A 20926-nucleotide genomic window follows, 5' to 3' on the forward strand; every position below is an offset into this window, starting at 1 on the left:
TCACTAAACTCCACATGAAGATTAATTAGCAAATCCCTATAGGCCTTAAAGGAGTTATCTCACTGATACTTCCAAATCTGTTATATGCAATTAAAACTACAGCTATTATCAATCCTTTAAGATTTTTACACTTACTTTCTCCTTATTTATATTCATGCTTTTTTTTTCTGAGATAAGAACTAAAAATGATTGAAAGGCTAAATTGAGAGAAAAGTAATCTGAATTCTTAATACTTTGTAAAAAGTAGTATTCTAATAGCTGAGGTTAGCAATATAACTTTTTAAATTTAAAAGTTTAAATTTATTTTTTATTACATTCTTCAGAAGGAATAGTAATAAATTGCAATCCTAGTCTGTTTTGATTCCTCCAGCCTATTGCCCCAAGGAGCAAGATAAGATTAATAAAACATTCAAACTGGAAAACTGCAACTTTTTTTTGTTTTAAACAGTAAATAATTTATATATATTTTTTTAAAATGCCAAATATTGTATTCTAAAGATTGGCATTGCTTCTGTAAAGACAGATCAGAATCCTAATCACAGCAGATATGGAGACTTCTTCAGAGAAATGTGAAAGCATACTCATGTTGATTTTAAAGTTATACCTCCTCTTGTCACAAGACAAAAACTTTCCTTCCAAAAATTGATCCTTTGAAGAGGTTGTCCAAAAAAAAATGAGCAAGTATTTAATGGAATGGTAGATCAGTGGTTAGCACTGCTGTCTTACAGCACCAGCCTTGGGTGACTGTGTGGGTTTCCTCTGGATGGTCCAGTTTCCTCACACAGTTCAAAGTTATGGTTAGGTGGATTGTTCATGCTAAACTGTCCACAGTGTTCAGGGATGTGCAGGCTAGGTGGATTAACCATGGAAAATGCAGGGTTACAGGGGGAGTGGGATACTCTTTGGAGCATCAGTGTGGACTTGATGAGCTGAAAGGCCTGCTTCCATAAGAATTTTATGGTTTTGCACCTGCAAAGCCAAGACCTATGAAACTTCATTTCAGCTCTAATGATGAGTCATCTTAAGTCAGCTTGCTCTGTCTCCATAGATGCTGTTTGACCTACTATGATCTCCGCTACTTGTTTTCAATTTCGATTCCAGCATCTGCAGTAATTTGCTCCTACAAAACTATGGGCTAACTGTTGGGAAATGAGATCAGAATGATTAGGTTGTTGTTTTTGATCGGTGCACTGTTGATGGGCCGAAAGACCTTTTTCTTTGCTGTAGACGTCTATGTCTAAGATCTCTATAAATACGTACAAGTTGTACTTGAGAATCTGTAGGCAAGAAAATTATGTAATTTTTTTCACACTGGAGCATCAATAGCCAACTCAATGTTTTAAAGCATTTTAATCTATTTTACTGATCCTCTAAAATCCACTTATTTTGACAAATAAGAAGTGGAATTGCTCCCTGGAATCCTCTCCAGATTTCCTGATCAGTTGTCAGGACCAAATCTGGAACTAGATAAACACCTCATGCAGTATGTAGGATTTGCATGTTAATGATGTATATATTACCATATTTGCCCCCCCCCCCGCCCCGCTTGCAACCTTGCAGAAATGAGAATCACCTGTAACTTTTCAACCTTTGTGTTTCCTAAGATTTTCCGCTTATAGTTCTATATTGTGCATGCCTTGTGCAGAAGATCTCACACTCAAAAGTCTGTCTTGTGATGGTCTTTCAGAACAATGTAAAAAACCATAAATATATGATTGTTTAGTCATGAATTACTTGTATTACACCAGAAAACATTATATATATTAAAAACTTGTAGAAGAGCGCCCTCTGCTGTCATTGTTTGACAAATCATTTCAGAATCAGGATGTTTGGGAGAAATTGGTGCACGTTCAGGTGTAAATTAGGTGCCGTGCTAAATTTAACAGCAGATTATTTGTTCTTAATCTACAGTTGTATAGGCCACATTTTCATGTCATTTTTAGCCATCATAGGTAATTACCTAAGCCAATTGGAAGGATGAGCACCTTCTGGCTAAGCCAGTATTTATCTGTTAAAAAGCATTTAGATATAAGCAATTGTGATTGCAACTGTTGAGAAAGGTGGCTAATCTATGTGGTTTAGGTGTGCTCAGTGCGGTTAGGTAAAGAGATCGCCCAAGTCTTTGACAAAGTGAAAGTGACAAAATGGCAATATCGTTCCAAGTCGAGATGCAAGACTTCAGGGCAACTTGAAGTCAGTGGTGTATACGTCATCTGCCCTTGCTCTTCTAGTGATAGGGGTCACAGTTTTGAAAGGTGCTGCTAGAAGAACGTTTGAGTTGCTCCAGGGCATCTTGCAAATGACACATACATACTGCTGCTGGAGTGAATGTTTAATGCGTGCCAATCAAAGGAGCTTTTTTGTCTTGAATTTTCTGGGCCTTTTGATTGTTATCAGACCTGTACTCATTCAGGCAAGTGCATATTCTATAACAATCCTGAATTGTACCAGTCTCTGACGTGCTACTGAAAAACGCAATACTTCCATGCTGGTTCAGTTAAATTTCTAGTCAATGTTCACGTTAAGAAGTCAATAATGGGGAAGCTAGCAAACATGATGCTGTTGAATGCAAACAGAGATGGTCATGCCTAGTTTAAACAAACAAATAAAATTGCTGTAGTCTTACCACGTAGCCCTAAATGGGGCCCTTCTCTAATTAGTGAGAGCTAACTGGAGCTGGTTCATCACACCTCAGGCAAGGGTAGAGGTTGAGATGGAGTATCTTCATGGATAACCTCACTGGTACGAACTGAATCCATTCAGTTGGCATCATAAAGCAGCCATTTGATTTGCCATTTTTTCAATGGAACATATTTGATTCAAAATATTTAATACCATTAAGAGAAAGTATTACTACAGATTTCCTTGCTTATTTGATCTGATGCTATGAATCTTCACTGCAGTTGAAGACAGTGTTGAGGACACCCAGGGCCAATCCTCTCACTGTATCACTGCTTTTGGAGAGGATGGATAGGATATTTGCAGGGATGATAATGGGAACTATGACCATCAGCTGTTGTTCTCTTGCTCCTATGAGATAACTGTCCCAATTTGGACACATATCCCTATATATTATGATAATTGATATAACGGTTGGTTTTGAACCTAATTTGGAGTCCACCACTTAAGAGTCATAGATGTACAGCACAGAAACAGACTCTTCAGTACAACTTGCCAGCAGGTAGCTCATAGCATCTAAACCCTTCCTATTCATATACCCATCCAGGTGCCTTTTAAAATGCTGTAATTGTTCATTGAAGGTTTAGAGTGCACATGAGAGAACAAATTTCCTTCCTGAAGGACATAAGTGAACCAGTTAGGTTTTTAATAACAACCTGGTAATCTTGTTATTATAAAGAGACGAGATTTTATTCCACATTTATTCTCTAATTAAATAAAATTCTAGGAAACTGCTGTCTTTACACTACCAAATGATTTTCAGATCAGGATTTTCAGTCACCAATAGGTAAGTTCAAAATATAATAAATTTTCCAGAAACAGCTGAAATGTTTTTGCAAAGCCCCACTCCTTCTAATTATCTCCTGTTCCTGCTCCAACATCTGCTCTTTGAGGCACATGATACTGACAGCTTGTGCTAAGAGTGAGGTCTAAGGACTAATTTTAGGCATCCTGAGACATCCCATTGCACTGCTGATGTAGAACTACTTAGTAGCATAAAATAAGCCATAATCAACTTTCATACCCAGTGGTCTTTCACAATTTGTATATGTGTTTACAATACTGATGCTGCATATATTCAAACCAATGCACTAATGATATTTCAAATGATTAGCAATTTATGGGTTAAAAAAATTCTCAAATTCCTATTTGGATTTATCAGTGACTATCATATAAGACCTCTATTTTTCTTCTCTGGAGAAAGTCAATCTTTAATCTGTAGAAAGACAAATACAAAATGATTTGGGAAAAGTGAGTGTGACAGATGAAATTCAATGTCTTAGCAGTGAAGTCACCCACTTTGCTCTTCCACAAGCCCAATCCCTCGTACTTCAATGTATATCGCCTCTTTTATGCAGTTGAGCATGCAGGTAAATAAACCACTAACACATGGTAAACAAAAATGAAAAATAATTTAATGAAATTCCCTCTACCTCAAAAGTGTTAGAACACAGGTAGTTCTTCTAAAACGCACGTTTTGTAAATACTATTTGGCTGTAATACGATTCCATTCCCTCTAGTACTAGCTATTGGCGCATTTATTGCAACAGGAGTCGCGTGTTCTTGCCCGCGTGCGTATATTTTTTGCTTCTGTCTACAACTAAGGTAAAGGAAGCACACATTGGAATACTTTGCTGGAATGCTTATGGGGACCATGGATGGAGTTGGGGAGGCTAAGGAGCCGGAAGAGAGAGATATGAAGAGTGAAAGAGGGTTCAAATACAGTAATGTTCACCGAGTGCTGGGGAGTAAAAAGGGCCTTTGTTTAAGCAGAGGCTCAGGTGCTGGCTCTCTAAAGCCTCAACACAGTGACTGTTACAAAAGAGAATTTATGTTGTGGAAGAGGGAGGTGTGAAAATAAAGATGGACCTCTAGCGACCCTCGTTTCTCCCCATCTACTCCCAAGTTATGCATGATCCAAATTCACCCAGTCTCCTTTTAAGTGGGGGTGGGGGAAGAAGAGAGAGAGGGGAGGAGGCTGAAAGTCTCAGTCCCTAATTTTCTCTGAAATCCGAGACCAATCAGAAGCTCCAGCCATTCAGAACACCCCAGCCTTTAGCCACCCCTTCAGAGATTTAACTACCGCAAAAACTTCCATAAGTTTCACAAAATGTAATGACAGAGTGCCAGGTTCTAGATGAACTCTACTCCACAAGACCTGGAAAAACAACACATTGGGAAATTTTGCTACTAACAACTTGGCATTTCTGTACCGACCAGAAATGGACAGGTTTGCTAAAATGAACTCTCTAACCCGGTTTTTCCCATAGGGTTCATTACTTCTGTTGTGTGATTTTCTATAACACGACATCCCACGGGAACGCAACTACCACATTACAGGAAAATAATCCTTCAGTCAGATTTGATCGGTTCAGTGGATTCTGTTTTGTGCACTGCACCTCCGTAAAGGTAAATTTGCTATGGAGCAGATTTGCCGGCAAGTCTTAAAGGGTTAAATTATGAAAGCAAGTTGCATACATTTGTTTTGTATTCCCTCTGCGATCATAGCTAAACCCACATTTTAAAGGAATAAATTCAGTGGGCAGACAACATTAATTATTCTGGTTTGCAACTACAGAATACATTAAAATCTCAAATCATGGGTGTAGTCAGACAGAACAGGAAATTTTATCTACCCAAAAAAACTAACAAGTTAAAGCTGTAACAAATTCTAATGACGTAACGATCGGAATGAAAGTTAAATGGACTTCAGCTGGTCTTTAATGACATGGGGTTAAAAGAGTGAGCCAGCCCACTTCTATTTCCAATATTTATCCTTCAATAACATTACAAAAAAACACACACCAAATTGTTTGTATTATTACTCCTGGTGAGATAGTATTTTTCTTGCCTGGTGATTATTAAAAATAAAAGTTCAAGATATATCTCATGACTTCCTACCATATTTAATGTTTCATTGAGCAAAGAATTAAGACAATATGAACTAAACGTTTTTTTTAAAATGACAATCCATTTCTAATTTCTCAAGGTGATAAGCACCTTCCTGAAATTCTATAGTCCATTTGGTTTATCAGAAGGAATTCCAAGATCTTGAGCCAGAAAGTGAAGAAAACCAGATGGTTAATAGGACATTGTAGGGCTTGAAGGGGACCCTGCATGGGTTTGTCTAATACCTTGGTTCTCAGCAATATTCAGAATGAGCTGTTGGCTGCAATGCATCTTGTGTGTAGTAGACATTGTGTCACTGTTGATGATAGATGAGTGCCAAAAAAAGGGCTGTTTTATCCTAGATGCTTGGAGTTTTTGGAGCTGCATTCATCAGCAAGTGTAGAGTATTTCATTACCCTGCTGGTTTGTAGATGCTGGACAAGCTTTGGGGAATCAGGTTAGTTACTCACCACAGCACTCCTAGCCTGTGGTCTATTAATAGAAAGCACTTATGATCACTGATTTAACAAAATGGCCATAGTCAATTCCAAAGCTCAGGCTGTTGACAATGGGTGATTCAGTGATCATAATGCCAGTGAATGCGGTAAGAATGACACTTATGAGAATTACTTGCCATTTAATAGCCTAAACCTGAATGCTGATATGGTCTGAGCAATTACTAACACTTGCTGTCCAGTGCCATCATGAACTAATATTCCACTGCTGACTTTACGAGGAAGGGAAGGTAATTGATGAAGTAGTTAAGATTACTGCAGGGACTCTTCAGTGACCTAGGAGCAAACATGTTCTATAATAATCAATGAACTCCAAATAAATAAGATGCACATTTTCATATTATAGCAATCCTCTAACAGGCTTTTAAATCTACGAACCATTTTTATGGTATATCTCAAACCTGTAATGAAATCCAAGTTACGTCCAACTGCGAATGATTTCAAATTCAAGCAGTTCTTTAAGATATTTTCAGTTCTGGACCTTTTCCTTAAATACTTTTCATTCAATTTTTGATTCATTTTTAACATCCAATTTCAAATATGATCCTACTATACAAGGGGTCTCTGATTTATGAATGCTCTTCTTGTGAATGTGATTCCAAACAAGGGTGTAGTTTTAAAGAGCTGACATGCAAACCACTATTTTATATTGTCCTGCATATAAATTGATTTGTGAACAGACTCAAGAGCAGAACACATTTGCAAGCTGGGGATTAGCTGTAATTCCACTTGGAATTATCAGTTTAGGCCAAAATCCTGGAGCTCCTTTCTTAACAATGGCATACTGCTTGGACTATTGTGGTTTATGCTGACAGCTCACCACAACTTTCAAGGGATGGGTAAAACATATACTGGTTTAGATTGAGCTGCAAAGATTCTGAGAATGAATTAAAAAGTAAGTTTGCTTTCTTAAAACATAAAAATACACCCAGTGTGCAGAGTAAAACATCACAATACACATGCACTCACACTTGAGTGACTGTAGTCTTGGAGGTCTTTCTGTATGGTAAGAAACAAATATTATAATGCAGGATTACTTATTATCTGTAGTGAAATGCAAATGTTCCATAGGGGTAAAATTATAACATTTTCTCTTTGGTTATCTTCCACTACCATCAGAACAATGGCCTCATGCGGTTAGATTTCAAAGCTATTAGTGCATGCGATAAAAGATGACGTTGGTACGAGCAACAGATTATGCAAAGGACCCTGCAGTACTTCACAAACCATTTTGCTATGTGCCCCCATTTTAACTTAAGGGAAATTAGACCATGCCAGTGATATCCATGCCTCATGAATTATTATATATAAACAAATAACTCTTGGAAATAATGCTACAAGAACAAAACTGCAAAAGAAACAGTATACTAACACTTGGTACATAAGTGTATTGTATACACATGAAAAACTTACTAAATCAATATGAAAACATCTCCACATTTGTGAAGATTTAACATGAGCCTTCCTAGTTGATATGACAGAAGGCTCGGTGAAGCCTCTGTTGCACTGAGTATGAATCATAGAATTAAGGTATGATAACTGGGAGCAGTGGTTAATTCAACAGGTGACAGCTGCAAGTATATGAAAAGCCAAGTTCATATATGTATTTTACTTTAAACATGTATCCCATTTTTTAAAAGCACAACGTGAAAAGGATTTGGCATAGAATGTGATATAGGTAGTGAACATCAGCTGGGACAATTTGTGAATTTTAGGTATGACTAAAAGATGGTAAGAATGAAGATACTAATCAGTGGTAGAACTGGGCAGTCTTCGTAAGGAAGACAGTATAGAGATAGAAGTTCTTTCTTAAGCAATTTCTTTCAGCCTAAGGTAGATAGAGGTGCTTAGCAAGACCCAAGCTTTAGAATTGGGTAAATAATCTAAAGACTGATGGTAGCAGGTTGAAAGAATTCACAAAAAGCCACTAGAAATACAGATTGAATTCATAAGTGGTTTTACAAGTTCATGCATGCAAAGTGAGTGCTGATTTCTGGAGCAGCATTTATTGCTCACCCTTACTTGCCCTTGAGGTGGTGAGCTGCCTTCTTCAACTGCTGCAGTTGATTTGGTATAGGTAGATTCGCAGAACATTTAAGGAGTTTCAGGAAATATTTACTAATTGAAACTTTACAAAAAAAGTGAGGAAAATCATGAGAAATGAAAAAAGGAAGCAACTGAGACAAAGTAAATAGTGAGAAAGAGAAAAAAAAACTCAAAAAGAATGAAAAACAGTGGCAACATAAACTTTATCAATGTGATTTACCATTAAGGAGCTGCAAAAAAAAACTATGGCGATATTTGGTCTAATAGAAATTTGACACTGATTCAATGTTCTACCACTTCTCATGAAAGCTATTACTTGAGGGTATTTTGTTCAATAAGTGATGAGATTCTCCCCGAGTTTGCGTGGATTTCCTCTGGATGCTCCGGTTTCCTCCTACATTCCAAAGATGAGCAGCTCAGGTGAATTGGCCATGCTAAATTGTCCATAGTGTTTAGGTGCATTAGTCAGAAGGGGGTGGGTTAATCTTCAGAGGGTTGGTGTGGACTTGTTGGGCCAAAGGGCCTGTTTCCACACTGTAGGGAATCTAATCTAATCTAATCTAATCAAAGGAACAAACAAAAATGAACGAGTCACCAAATACAGCAACTGCAAGCTAATATAACAAACCAGTAAATATGAACTGCATGTTGCAGAAAAAACAAAATAATTTTAACCATGCACCTTAGAGCAGCATTCTAAGGTTGCTGGGTTCATCTATACTTGCAAGATAATCACTTTTTGTTCCTTGTCCACCTGCAAAATAATCACTGTACATCGTTTAAGCATACTTTTAAAAAAAATAACAAATACATATTTTACAAGACAAAATCCTAAGAGTCTCTATTTATAATTTGTAAAAAAATGCAATTTACTGTGATTTATTAACATAGATTAAAATGCCCAACCAGTGCTGCAGTGTGACAGTATCTGAAAAAATTAAAATTCTTATACTAAGCTCACAGAGAACGTACACATATTTGCAAAGGGACTTGAATGTACAACAGTATTCAAAAATGGGAGAGAAGCATTGGCAGGTTTTACAAGCAAGGGAAAAAAAGTAAATGCACAATTATTTACATAACATCTGCCAGAAGAAATTAGAAATAATCTATACATTAAATTACTTTTCTACAAATAACCAATCATGTAAAAGAACCATGTTTCACACCGCAACTGCATCAAAACCTATATTGCATTGTTCTGCTATTGTGTAATAGTATACAAAGGAAAATAAAATGATGCTACAGGAAGGGAATTGAACAGAAAGTGAAAGTAAATTGCATGAGTGCCAACACTCCTTAGAAGTGCAGTTATGTTTAACATATTTGAATAAAAAATTTATACAAAACATTCAATAAATGCATTTTTAAATGCAACAATAAAATTACTAAATTACAATTTTGAGCCAACCTGTGCACTACAACGTCAGTTAGGATGGCTGGAATGTCTACTTACAAAATAAAATTTGAAAAATGTTTTTCTTCCCACTGGCTTCACAAACAGATATATACAGCTCCAACAGGAGTAAAACGTCTCTTAAGAATCAAAAACAGTTGTGTGAAAGACAAATAAAGATGAGCACTGGTGACAAGTTTATTACAATGTCTGACTTACAAGTCTTAAGTAGTATCTTTAAAAGATACATTACATAAAATATTTACATCTTATTTTACAGAATAATGTTCAAAATGGGTCAGCACAGCCCCATTTTAATGCCATCCTGAGCTGTGAAAATTGTTTTGCTGGAAAGATGGTGGCAACTGTGGTCTGGGAACAGAAATTTGTGGGGGTAATGCCGGCATTTGTTTAAGTCCCTGACCTGTATGTGGAAGAGGTACCACTTTGGGGGATGGTGGATGGAATCCTGGGCTTGCGAGTGATGCAATACTATTTGCTCCTTGAGTCTGATGGTGAGAGCCTTGTCTTGGCAGTGAATGATGAGATCCTGATCCTGCAGGTGGAAGCTGAGATCCCAGAGCAGCATGATGAGAGGGGTGGTGACTCAAAGACTGATGGGCCCCTGAAGGAAGATGGTGCGATCCTTGAGGAGCTGGAAGATGCGACCCTTGTCCTGGAGCAACATGATGTCCTGACCCAAGAACTGGAGCTGGTGGAGGTGGTGGCGGCGGTGGTGGAGGTGGTGGCGGTGGAGGAGGATGTGCTGAATTAAGTGGATTGTGATGTGATGTTGTAGTTCCAGAGGCTGAAAGAGACTGAAGTCCTGCTGCAGAAGGTGGAGGAGGATGAACAGGTGCTGGCCCAGGTGGTGGTGGTGGTGGAGGTGGTGGAGGATGATGTCCTGAAGTCTGACCATGTAGTAGTGTCCCCTGGGTTGGCGGTATTGGATGAACTGGACTAGTTACATGTGACAATGATGACTGATGTGGGCCCTGTCCTTGAGTTGGAGGGTGATGTGGGCCTGGAAGAGCCACAAGGTGTTGTCCTGATCCGGATGACTGAGAGACCGGAGGTGGCGGCGGTGGTTGCGTTGCAGATGCTGAGGAAGAGTGATGTAGGCCAGAACTCGGAGGTGTCAGATACTGCCCTGTAGAAGGTGCATGATGAGCAGAGGCAGTTGCAGCTGGTAGTGATCCTGAAGCGTGCAATAAAGCAGAACTTGGAGACTTTGGGGGACCTTGGTGTAAAATGGATCCAGGAGAAGGTTGAAGCAAACACGTTCCAGGCAAGTTCTGTGTTGGACTTGCTGCAGGAGAGAATGTTCCCTGTTGGGAAACATTTGTTCGTGGCTGATTGAAACTTTGAAAGTTCCCAGAAGGCTGCTGGTTTTGATAGTAGGCAGGTGGTGGTGGTGGAGGTGGTGGCGGCGGTGGTGGCGGGGGCACACTACTGCTTGAATGTTGCTGGTTGAACTGACTCAAACTAGATTGATGACTTGACGGTGCTGCCAATGAAGGATAAAATGCTGCACTTGTCTGCTGCTGTTGTGCTAAACTCCCAGGCTGTGCTGTCTGATAGTACACTTGTCCCACAGTGACAGGGGTTAAAAAAGATCCCCTGTGTGATGCTGCCTGCACTGTTCCTACTTGAGGCGATTGTGAATGAATTGTCCTGTACGGTGATCCCAGTTGCTGCGACTGAGACTTTGGCGAATGTAAGTGTATTTGAGGCTGTGGTTGAGAACTTGATGGAAGATAGCTGGCCTGTCCAGACGTGTGAGGAGCTGATGATTTTAGAGGATGCTCAGCATGTTGTGGGAGCACAGGACACTGAGTATTCAATGGATGCTGAGTTGGTTGACAATTTGATGGTTTTATTAAACTCTGAGACTGTGATGGACATGGATATTTTAAATAATGTGGATTTCCAGACTGGCCATTAACATTAATTTTTGATATTGGTTGGGAATCAAACTGAAAATGTAGCTTCTGCTGTGTCTCAGACTTAGCTTGATTTTGATTAGAAGTCTCTGTTGTATTACTTGTATTTTCTAATTGGGGAGGATGAGATTGTAGCAGGTTTTGAGATTTCACCTGCAACTTTACCTGGGATTGGGATGATGGTGGAGAAGGCATTTGTGCTGGCTGTTAATTTAAAAGAAAAAAGTTTGAGCTTTAACAAATCATTTAAGTTGAATGCAGAAAAAATAATATTTCATGTCTGTCAATAACCATTAACAATACCAAGCCATAACACAATAACTTGTAGAAAAAACCTTCAATACAAAACGTCAGTATTCATAACGCAATATACTTTAAAGCAATGGAAGATTACCTTATTTAATTTTGATGGGCTTACATTATGCTTTTGTGAACTCACTGGAGATGGACACTCCTTTTCAGGAACTTGTTCTGTGTTTTCTGTATCTGAAATTTCTACAGAAGCAGAAAGATAATTAATTAATGTATCATTAGAACATACAGACAGCGTTAAAATTGTACACTTAATTTTGAAAATTTAAAATCAGCCATTTCCTCTTCAAAATCTTGCAATTACTAGAATAAATATATGGTAAACACTAAAACATTATATAATGCGATGTAATATAATTAAAATGTGTTCTCTCCAATATGCCGTATTTATGACTGAAGTACATATTAATGTCAGTAAACCTTGGGAAAAGATAATATGTACAAAGCTATGGCCAAATTAGCACTTCTCCAACGTTTTCTTATTCTTTTGAAAAAAAACATTGACTAAACACAGATCCATAAAGTTGGGGCTTTTAGCACAACTTATTTTTAATAACTTCTATGTAATTATGAGATTCTGGCAAAACAATCAGAGTAAACAGAATTCCTGTGTACTACAATATAGCCTTCTGATTATGTAAAACTGTGGACATTTTGACAGTCATAACTAATTAATGTTTTGGCCAGTGTTTTTAAAGGAATACTCTACAATCAAAATATATTATACCAGAATATTCCTTAAAGAAGTATGTTTAATAATTTCAGGTTGAGTCAGACTCTTCCCATAGATCATCATGACTTTTGCAAAATTTCTCAGTCCTGGATGGGCTCGATAATTTGATGTGAGATACCTCAGGGCTTAGTCACTCATTTTCAATATTCCTCAGGAATATTAATAAATATTTTCTACTAGGATTCATGATAAAGCCTCAAGATGATCTATGGAGACTGCAAAGTTAAGACAGATATCCAAATGTTTTGATCATTTACCTTTAGAAGATGGGCACAGGTTTCACAGTTCTCTTCTTGTGTTCAGACACCTCCTCAGGAGGTAAGACATAAACTGGGGAAGATGCATGATGTTTAACTTGTACATTGCTTGGTGGAATGAGCAGACTTGAAGGGCAAATAACTCTTTCATTCCATATCTTTTCTTTGACTTTATAAGACCACTATGCATCCTTACAGTGGAGTATTCCTTTAAATTTATACCAGCAGAATTGTATAAACTATTAAATATTTGTCCTACAAAATCCACACACCTACAAGCTGTTCTGAAGCAAATGTAGTAATATAAATTTCAGAATACAAGAAAAAATTACAAGCACAAGGTGCACATTTTATTGCAGATTATGTACATTTTGACAATACAATACTTAGAGGTACAAAGGCGTATAATTTTAAAAGGAATTTACATTTCATGTATGGAACCAGTTTACTTCTCAACTTGTGTTCATTTCAACAGTCAAATGATTAGTGCAAATAATATGGAGGAACAATAAGGGACTCCATTCCAGTAATGACATTAGATAATATGGTTTCACAATAGTTACAGATCACAAAAAAGGTGGAATGATTATGGGATGTCTTCTCTACTGACCTAGGTTAGGTTCACTAGGAGAGTTAGCTGGGATCTTCAGCTGAAGACGTGGAATGGGTTTTGAACAGTGGGATGAAGATGGAGTTTGGAGATGACACTGTGGCCAATGAGGTGATGTTGGGCTATGGGTGGGTGAAATCATTCCTACAGATGGAAGTCCCAATAACAAAGTATTAGAAATGACAGGCTTTATTTTAATAAATAATTTTCAGAAAATATTTGAAAGAAATTTGAAAGGCATTAAGTACAAAATCTGTCACTGACTTTTACTTACCATAGTACCCTGTCATTCTAAACAAACATTGTATCAGGAATACAGTAACATAATGAATACTAATGTCGATGGACCATATATTCATGACTTATTTTGGATTGCATCAATAATAGGAAGCATGTAAAATGCATAAACAAAACAAAAATCCAGATCTATGTCATAAGTTAATGCAAACCACATGTTGTAAATGCTTTTAAAAAAGATTCTGTAAAGTTGCTCAGAAGTACCTAAAACATGCAATATAACAACACACTTTACAGACCTTGAAGCTTCAAGGTAGCATTGAGAGCGCTCCATGGCAACTTTTAAACATTGTTGAGATATTCATCTTCCAGTGAAGGTCATGGCCTTCAACCTTTTAAATTTGTTTCTGCCTAGTTCAGCCACATGCTTCAGAAGGTTGCCAGTTACAGGAAGGAAGATATTACATCTCCAAACCTCTGTTTCTGAACTCTTTGTGCAGCACAACACCCCATTCTCATTCAACTTACTCTTACAAGTTGTGGAACATTCAATGCTACACAACTGAAGTAAGGAACTGTGCACTCTATGGTCACGTAGAAAGGGCCTTTCCTATTCCGTAACACTACACAGGAAGCATTTAAAATCTGAACAACCAAAAGCAAATGCCACTGAAGAACCAAAATGTGACATTCAGTCAATTCAATAATTAGTCTTAAATTCTGTCTGATCTCAGCTGACTGATAATACTACTAATCTATTTCAAATTTGTAACATTCTGTCAAATTAACAGTGGGAAATTGTGTAACAATTTGATTGACCATATGTTTATTCTAACACTGTTAAGTGAAGGGTAAAATCACATCCTTTGGAAGATACTATTTGACATGAGAACACGTGTGTATACATACATACATATTATAAACACAGTCCAAACTAAAAAGAGATAATATAACTTACCACCTTCTTTCTCTTTTCTATGATCACTCAAAAGTAAAGCTCTTTGATAGCTCCTTTCTCTTACTTTCTCTACAGAGGTTGAGGCAGTCCTTCACATAGAGATACATAATTAAAATACAGGAAGACATCAAGGACTTTGTGTCACATAGCTATCATTTCTAAAGGAAAATGTCAAGATAACAATATTTGACACTTCAAAACAAAAATAATTACAATTTCCTTCAATATGTTTCCTTCAGTACTTTGGTAGATTTTTAATCAACTCAATAAGGGAAACAAATTTTGAGTAATATTCTAAATGAAATGCATTGCAATATAATCAATCGTTATAGCAGAGAACACTTCAGTGATTTTGGTGCTTTGAATATTTTTGTCGATGTCAAGTTCTTTCTCTCAATATTTCTCAAAACAATTTCAATCATTTAATCAAACGATCTTACCACTGTCTCGTATTTTGTACCCCTTGCTCAACTTCCAAAGTCATTCAAATAAGGATGCACCACTATTGGATCAATGATGTGATGTTATACTCCAGAGTACAACATATATGATATTCACTCCTCCTATTGGCAAATGCAGAGATTGGCAGCCTACAAATTGCATACAGTTTATTCCAATTCAAGTGACAAGTGCTAAGCAAGGCTCAGCAGGCTCCGAATGTTGGTGTTGGAGGGCCAAAGTAATGAATTTAGTGGTAAAGGGTAAAATATGTTATATGCTGCCAGTGACCTTCCTCAATGATGTAAACTTAACATGTATTCTAATCCAGACATTCTCAGAATAGGTAGTTTCCAATAGTTTGCTTTTCACTGGGGGCATAATTAAGACTGATTACAAATCTAGTTTCTGGAAACTTCTATGCTGGTTTAAAAAGATATCAAACTGGAACTGGCCTTGTTCACAAAACTGGTCATGGCCCCCAACTGAATTAATAATCACTGACAATTTCAATTAATGGCACTTGTTAGAAGACATGCAGGCACTAAAAGGTGTGTGTTTTTTTTTAAAAAGCTCATCAAGAAACCATCCAGTATTCCTCAATGTATTTACCATATGGTTAGGAGAATTTTTTTTGGTAATTTAAAATCCAGTTATTTGGAGATGCTGTACTGACACAGTGATTGAAAGTTTTTTTGCAATAGATCCATTTACAGTGATACATCCAAACATATCATAAAATGTCTTATGAAACATTTTATAAATTATATTTTCAAATGGTGCAGTTGCATTGATTAATGGCAGATTTTGCATCTGTCAACATACAAATGATTGTCAGCAGAAACCCAAAGGAGAAAAGCAATGATTGAAATGATTCATTACAGATTGCCACTGGAGTTGGAACCATGAATGCTGTACAAGCTTTGTACAAACTACTGATTACAGTACCCAAACTCAAGTTGTGCACACTCAGGCACATAAAGCACTGTTATGCAGAAGTCTGTATCAACAAAATGTTCAGCTATCAATCAAGTTCATTCTGACCATATTTCAAATGTTTCATGTTTCAGCCGTGTAGAAAAGTTTCCAGATTTTACTATGAAAACGTCATCATCTCTTGAACAGCTTAATGTTTTGCACAATATTCCCAAACAACTTCCTCTGTTCTAGAATTACATAGATTAGACAGCAAAGACACACTTGGCTTAATTACTCTGTATTGGTGGTGATATTCCACATGAGGCTTCTTCCACTTGATCGATCACATCTCAGTCTCTTAGCATATTTTTCTGTACTCTCATCTGCTCATTTAGTCTCCTTTCTACAGCAGTTAAATGATTTGTATTAAGTTTTGCTATGGCAGTTAAGTTCTAATCATTTCAATCTAACAAACTGATTTACAATAAGGCTGAGTCAATGTGCTACTCAAAGATAAAGACAGAGTGGGGTCATGTCACATTAGAATTCAAGAGATTAGTGCTGGAAAAGCTACTGTTCATAATTTACGTGGCTTAGAGGACAGAATATAGGCTAATAATCCTACATTTTGAATAAGATTAAAATATGTATAGTACCAATGATTCAAGAGGAAATGAATGAGCTTGACAACAGGCATAGAGGTAGCACAGATCTGCAAGAAACGGCAAATTCATAAGAACCTCAAAAACATGCATGAAATAAGACAGAAGGTAAAGGATTTCCAGATTTTAATGGATAAATCATGAAAATCATTGAGTCAAGTTTTCATAGGAGTCAACGAAAGCATATGAAAACTTGGGACATTTCGCTAAAAGCATATCGAATAAATCTAAGACTGTGATGCTGAAAGTGTAACAAAATAACATGGTTGATGCTGGAAATCCAAAGTAAAAATGAAAATGCTGGAAAAACTCAACAGATCTAGCAGCATTTGTGATGGGAAATAGAGTTAACATGGAGTCCAATGTGACTTCTAGGTTGTATGTTGTCTTACTACATTCATGTTTACTCTTTGTATCACAAAGGAATTTACAGAACAATAGAGTGAATCCAGAGGAAGACAAACTCATTTCTGAATTAATGAGGGCTAAATTATGCAGAAAGATGAGTTTTCTTAGGATATGATTTATTGCAAGAGAATAAGGGAATGTTTGGTAAGGATTAGAGATACACACCATTTAAGGAATCAGAAATAAAACTATGAAATTAAAAAAAAGCACAACAGAACTGTGGAACAGAATTCTACAAGTGATGGTGAAACAGAGCTTTCTTAAAAAAAAACAAGGCCCAACCTACTCAACAACTTCTCCTAAGAGAGCCCCATCATAGCTGTCAGCCTAGTGAACCTTCACTGGACTGCCTCCGATGCCAGTATATCTTTCCTCAAAATAAGAGGTCCAGAACTGTTTTCAGTCTTCCAACTACAGTCTAACTAGTACCTTGCATAGTTTTAGCAAATCCTCCCTACGTTAGTACTCCATTCTCTTTGAAATAAAGATCAACATTCCATTTGCTTTCCTTATTATCCAGTGAACTGAGATACTAACCTGTTGGCATTCATGCACAAAAACTCCTACATTTTGTTCTGTAGCTTTCTGCATATATCCATTTTAAAAAAAAATCAGCTTTTCTATTCCAAAGTGCAAGGTTCACATTTCCCAACATTATATTCCATCTTGGCCCACTTAGTTGATTTGTCTGTTAATCCCTCTGCAGACTGTTATCCTTACCACTTATCTTCCCATCCATGTTTGTGTTATTTAAAAATTTGGCTCTAGAACATTCAATTTCCTCAAGCAAGTCATTAATATTGTAAGTTATACATGGATGGAGCGGTGGCACAATATGGGCATCACAGTGACGCAGTGATCAACACTGCAGCCTCAGAGCGCCAGGGATCCATGTTCAATTCCAGCCTTAGTTGACGTCTGTGTGGAGTTTGCACATTCTCCCAGTGTCGGCATGAATTTCCTCCCATAGTCCAAAGATGTGTTGGTTAGGTGGGTTAGCCATGGTAAAAAAACCCATGCAGGGTTACAGGGATAGGGCGAGGATGTGGATCTGGTTGGGATGCTGTTTGGAGGGCTGAAGCAGATTTGATGGACTAAATGGCCTCTTTCTGCACTGTAGGGATTCTATGAATCTAAAATAACTGTCTCCAGTATTGATCACTGTGGCACTCCAACAATTACATGCTGCCATCTGAAAATGCTCTCCTTAATCCAATTCTCTGTCTTCTATTAGTTATTTCATCAGCATGGATACAGGATTGACTATCTGGAACATCATGGGCTTCTGTCTTATTAAATAGCCTGTGTAATAGGCTGCGACTCTTTTCACTGGAGGTTGAGAGTCAAACATATAGAAGTTTATAAAATAATGAGGGGTATAGATATGGTTAATGGCCATTGTCTTTTTCCTGGGATGGGGACTTCAAGATGAGGGGACACATTTTTAAGGTGAGAGGAGAAAGATATTAAAAAGACATGAGGAGTTTTTTTTTTACACAGAAGGTGATTTGCAGGTGGAATGAACTTCCTGAGGAAGTGGTGGATGTGGTTACAATTGCAACTTTTAAAAGACATTTGGTTAAGTACATAAATAGGAAAGGTTTGGAGGGATATGGGTAAGGAGCAGGCAGGCTGAACTAGTTTAGTCGGGGATTATGTTTGGCATGTACTGGTTGGACCGAAGTGTCTGTTTCCATGCTGTATGACTCGATGGTACCTTATCAAATGACTTCTGAAAATCAAAATACATTACATTCATAACTTCCCCAGGAGGAAACCTATTAAATTTTCACACTTCTCCACAGCAACTCACATCAAATGGACAGCTGCTCTATATGTAAGTGTGAAACAGAAAGCAGGACATACAGACAATTACTTTCTGGATGAGATGCTGTAATTGAAAAGATATGATAAGAGTTTTCTGCTTAAAAAGGAAGGAATAGAACAGAACAGACAGTACTTTTGGAAATTTAAAGAATCACCGAGGTGAACTTTGCTGGTGGAAGTTTGATCTCAAAGACTTGGGCTGAGAGGAGTGAGGTTTTAAGTAAGCCAAAAGTAATGGACTTGTTTTTGCATCTGTTCGATGTACTGCAAAAATGGCAGCATCTGCTGCAATAACCAGGTACCACAAAAGGAGTTGTAAGATCTTAGTTAACATGAAAGCTCCTTAATTTTAGCTCTGAGTATTAGTCGCCTGTTAAGTAATTTTGATTTATTTTAGATTATTACCATAACAGCTTTGAAATGTGCAATCTTACACTTCAGTTATTTCCAATGATTGCTCGACAAGTTCATCTACATATTGCATAGTTTATCAGACTCTATAAGGATTCTAATATTACTAAAAGGAAAGGATGATCAGCTCCAGAATAATGGTAAGGCATGGAAGGCGAGACAGACTAATGATTGACTGCACAAAATATACCTATTTTGAGGATTCTGGGTATTCCAAAATGGAGGATGGGAAAAAATTGTGGCTGTTTTATGTGTTGTTGCATTGTTTTGGAACTTTGGGGAAAAAAAGCAACAAAACAGCAGCACTTAAAAAAGAGGAAGGCAGACAAAGGCAAAGACCACAGGGTCAGGGTAAGAAACTGACATTGCTCTCTGATTTAGCAGTAAATCTGCATAGTTACTGCCTTTGCTGTTTGAGTTCAAATATCTCTGGACATTGGAGTGCGTCTAGGAAAAGTTAACAACCACGAAATTCATAGCTGACCTTGGAGGAACTTATGTGGGAGAGCTCACAGCACAGGATCAGGTAAGTGCATAGTTTTTGAGTGCAACCTTGCTGTAAATCTACAATAGTGAGTAGAGTAGGTTCTTTCTGGATGAAATCTGTCTCAATTAAATTTAAAAATATAAACCTGAGTGGGTGTCTGCGTGAGTTTCCTCCGGGTGCTCCGGTTTCCTCCCACAGTCCAAAAATGTGCAGGTTAAGTGAATTGGCCATGCTAAATTGCCTGAAGTGTTAGGTGCAAGGGTAAATGTAGGGGAATGGGTCTAGTTGGGTGCGCTTCGGCAGGTCGGTGTGGACTTGTTGGACCCAAAGGGCCTGTTTCCACACTGTAGGGAATCTAATCTAATCTAATCTATAAACCATAAATATGAAGTTAGCCTGCAGCAGTGTTTTTTTCAGAACACTAAGTCGGTGCTATTTTCTAGGTCTGTAAATTGTGAGTTGAGTTATGTGCTCTTCCTGTCAGATGTAGGAGTTTAGGAAGAGTTTCCATGTTACTAATGATTGTGAGCAGGAAATGTCTTTGGTTGCGAATCCTATTGTAGATCGGTTGGAGTGGCAGTTAGCGGCAATAAGGAATTTACAGGAGCTAGGGTGTCTGATGGATGGCTTTAAGAAAAGAGAAAAGCCACAGATACAGTCAGGTAGATGGGTTAACTCCAGGAAAGGTAGGAGAGGGAATCAGGTGGTGCAGGAGTGTCCTGTGGCTATCCCCATCTCAAATAGGTATGCTGTTTTAGAAAACATAGGGGGTAATGGACTCTCAGGAGAATGTAGCATGAACAGCCAAGTTTCTGGGACCAAGAATGGCTCTAACATAACGAAAGATACAAGGTTCCAAGCATTCGATTGTGACAGGGGCACAGACAGATGTTTCTGTGGCTGGCAGTGAAAAATCAGACTGTGTTGCCTCCCTGGTGCCAGGATCAAGGATATCTCAGAGAGGATGCAAAATGATCTCAAAGAGGAGGTGGACCAGCAGGAGGTCATTGTATACATTGGAACCTTTGGTATAGGAAGGGAAAAGGATGAGATTCTGAAGGGAGAATATTGAAAATGAATGAGGCAGGAACTTAAAAAGGAAGTCCTCAAGGGTAATAATATCCAGACTACTTGCGGTGCTATGAGCTAGTGAGGGAATGAATAGGAGGATACAGCAAACGAATGCATGACTAAGGAGCT

General features: G+C 37.7%; 1 protein-coding gene across 5 annotated transcripts in view; it reads right to left on the bottom strand.

Moving 5' to 3' along the window:
- Window positions 1-9006: 9006 nt before the first annotated feature.
- Window positions 9007-20926, bottom strand: part of kmt2e (lysine (K)-specific methyltransferase 2E) — a 124982-nt gene continuing 113062 nt past the window's right edge. For 3 of the 5 annotated variants that reach the window (XM_060842798.1, XM_060842799.1, XM_060842796.1), the window contains 4 exons: window positions 14576-14664; window positions 13381-13524; window positions 11863-11963; window positions 9007-11672 (listed from right to left, as the gene is read on the bottom strand). In XM_060842798.1, coding sequence (XP_060698781.1) covers window positions 9840-11672; window positions 11863-11963; window positions 13381-13524; window positions 14576-14664 — 2167 coding nt within the window. In that variant the 3' untranslated portion in view covers window positions 9007-9839. The remainder of the gene's footprint in view (window positions 11673-11862; window positions 11964-13380; window positions 13525-14575; window positions 14665-20926) is intronic. The other 2 variants (XM_060842797.1, XM_060842800.1) reach the window with 2 other exon arrangements.

The sequence above is a fragment of the Hemiscyllium ocellatum genome, chromosome 23, assembly GCF_020745735.1.
Source record: "Hemiscyllium ocellatum isolate sHemOce1 chromosome 23, sHemOce1.pat.X.cur, whole genome shotgun sequence".
Lineage (NCBI taxonomy): Eukaryota > Metazoa > Chordata > Chondrichthyes > Orectolobiformes > Hemiscylliidae > Hemiscyllium > Hemiscyllium ocellatum.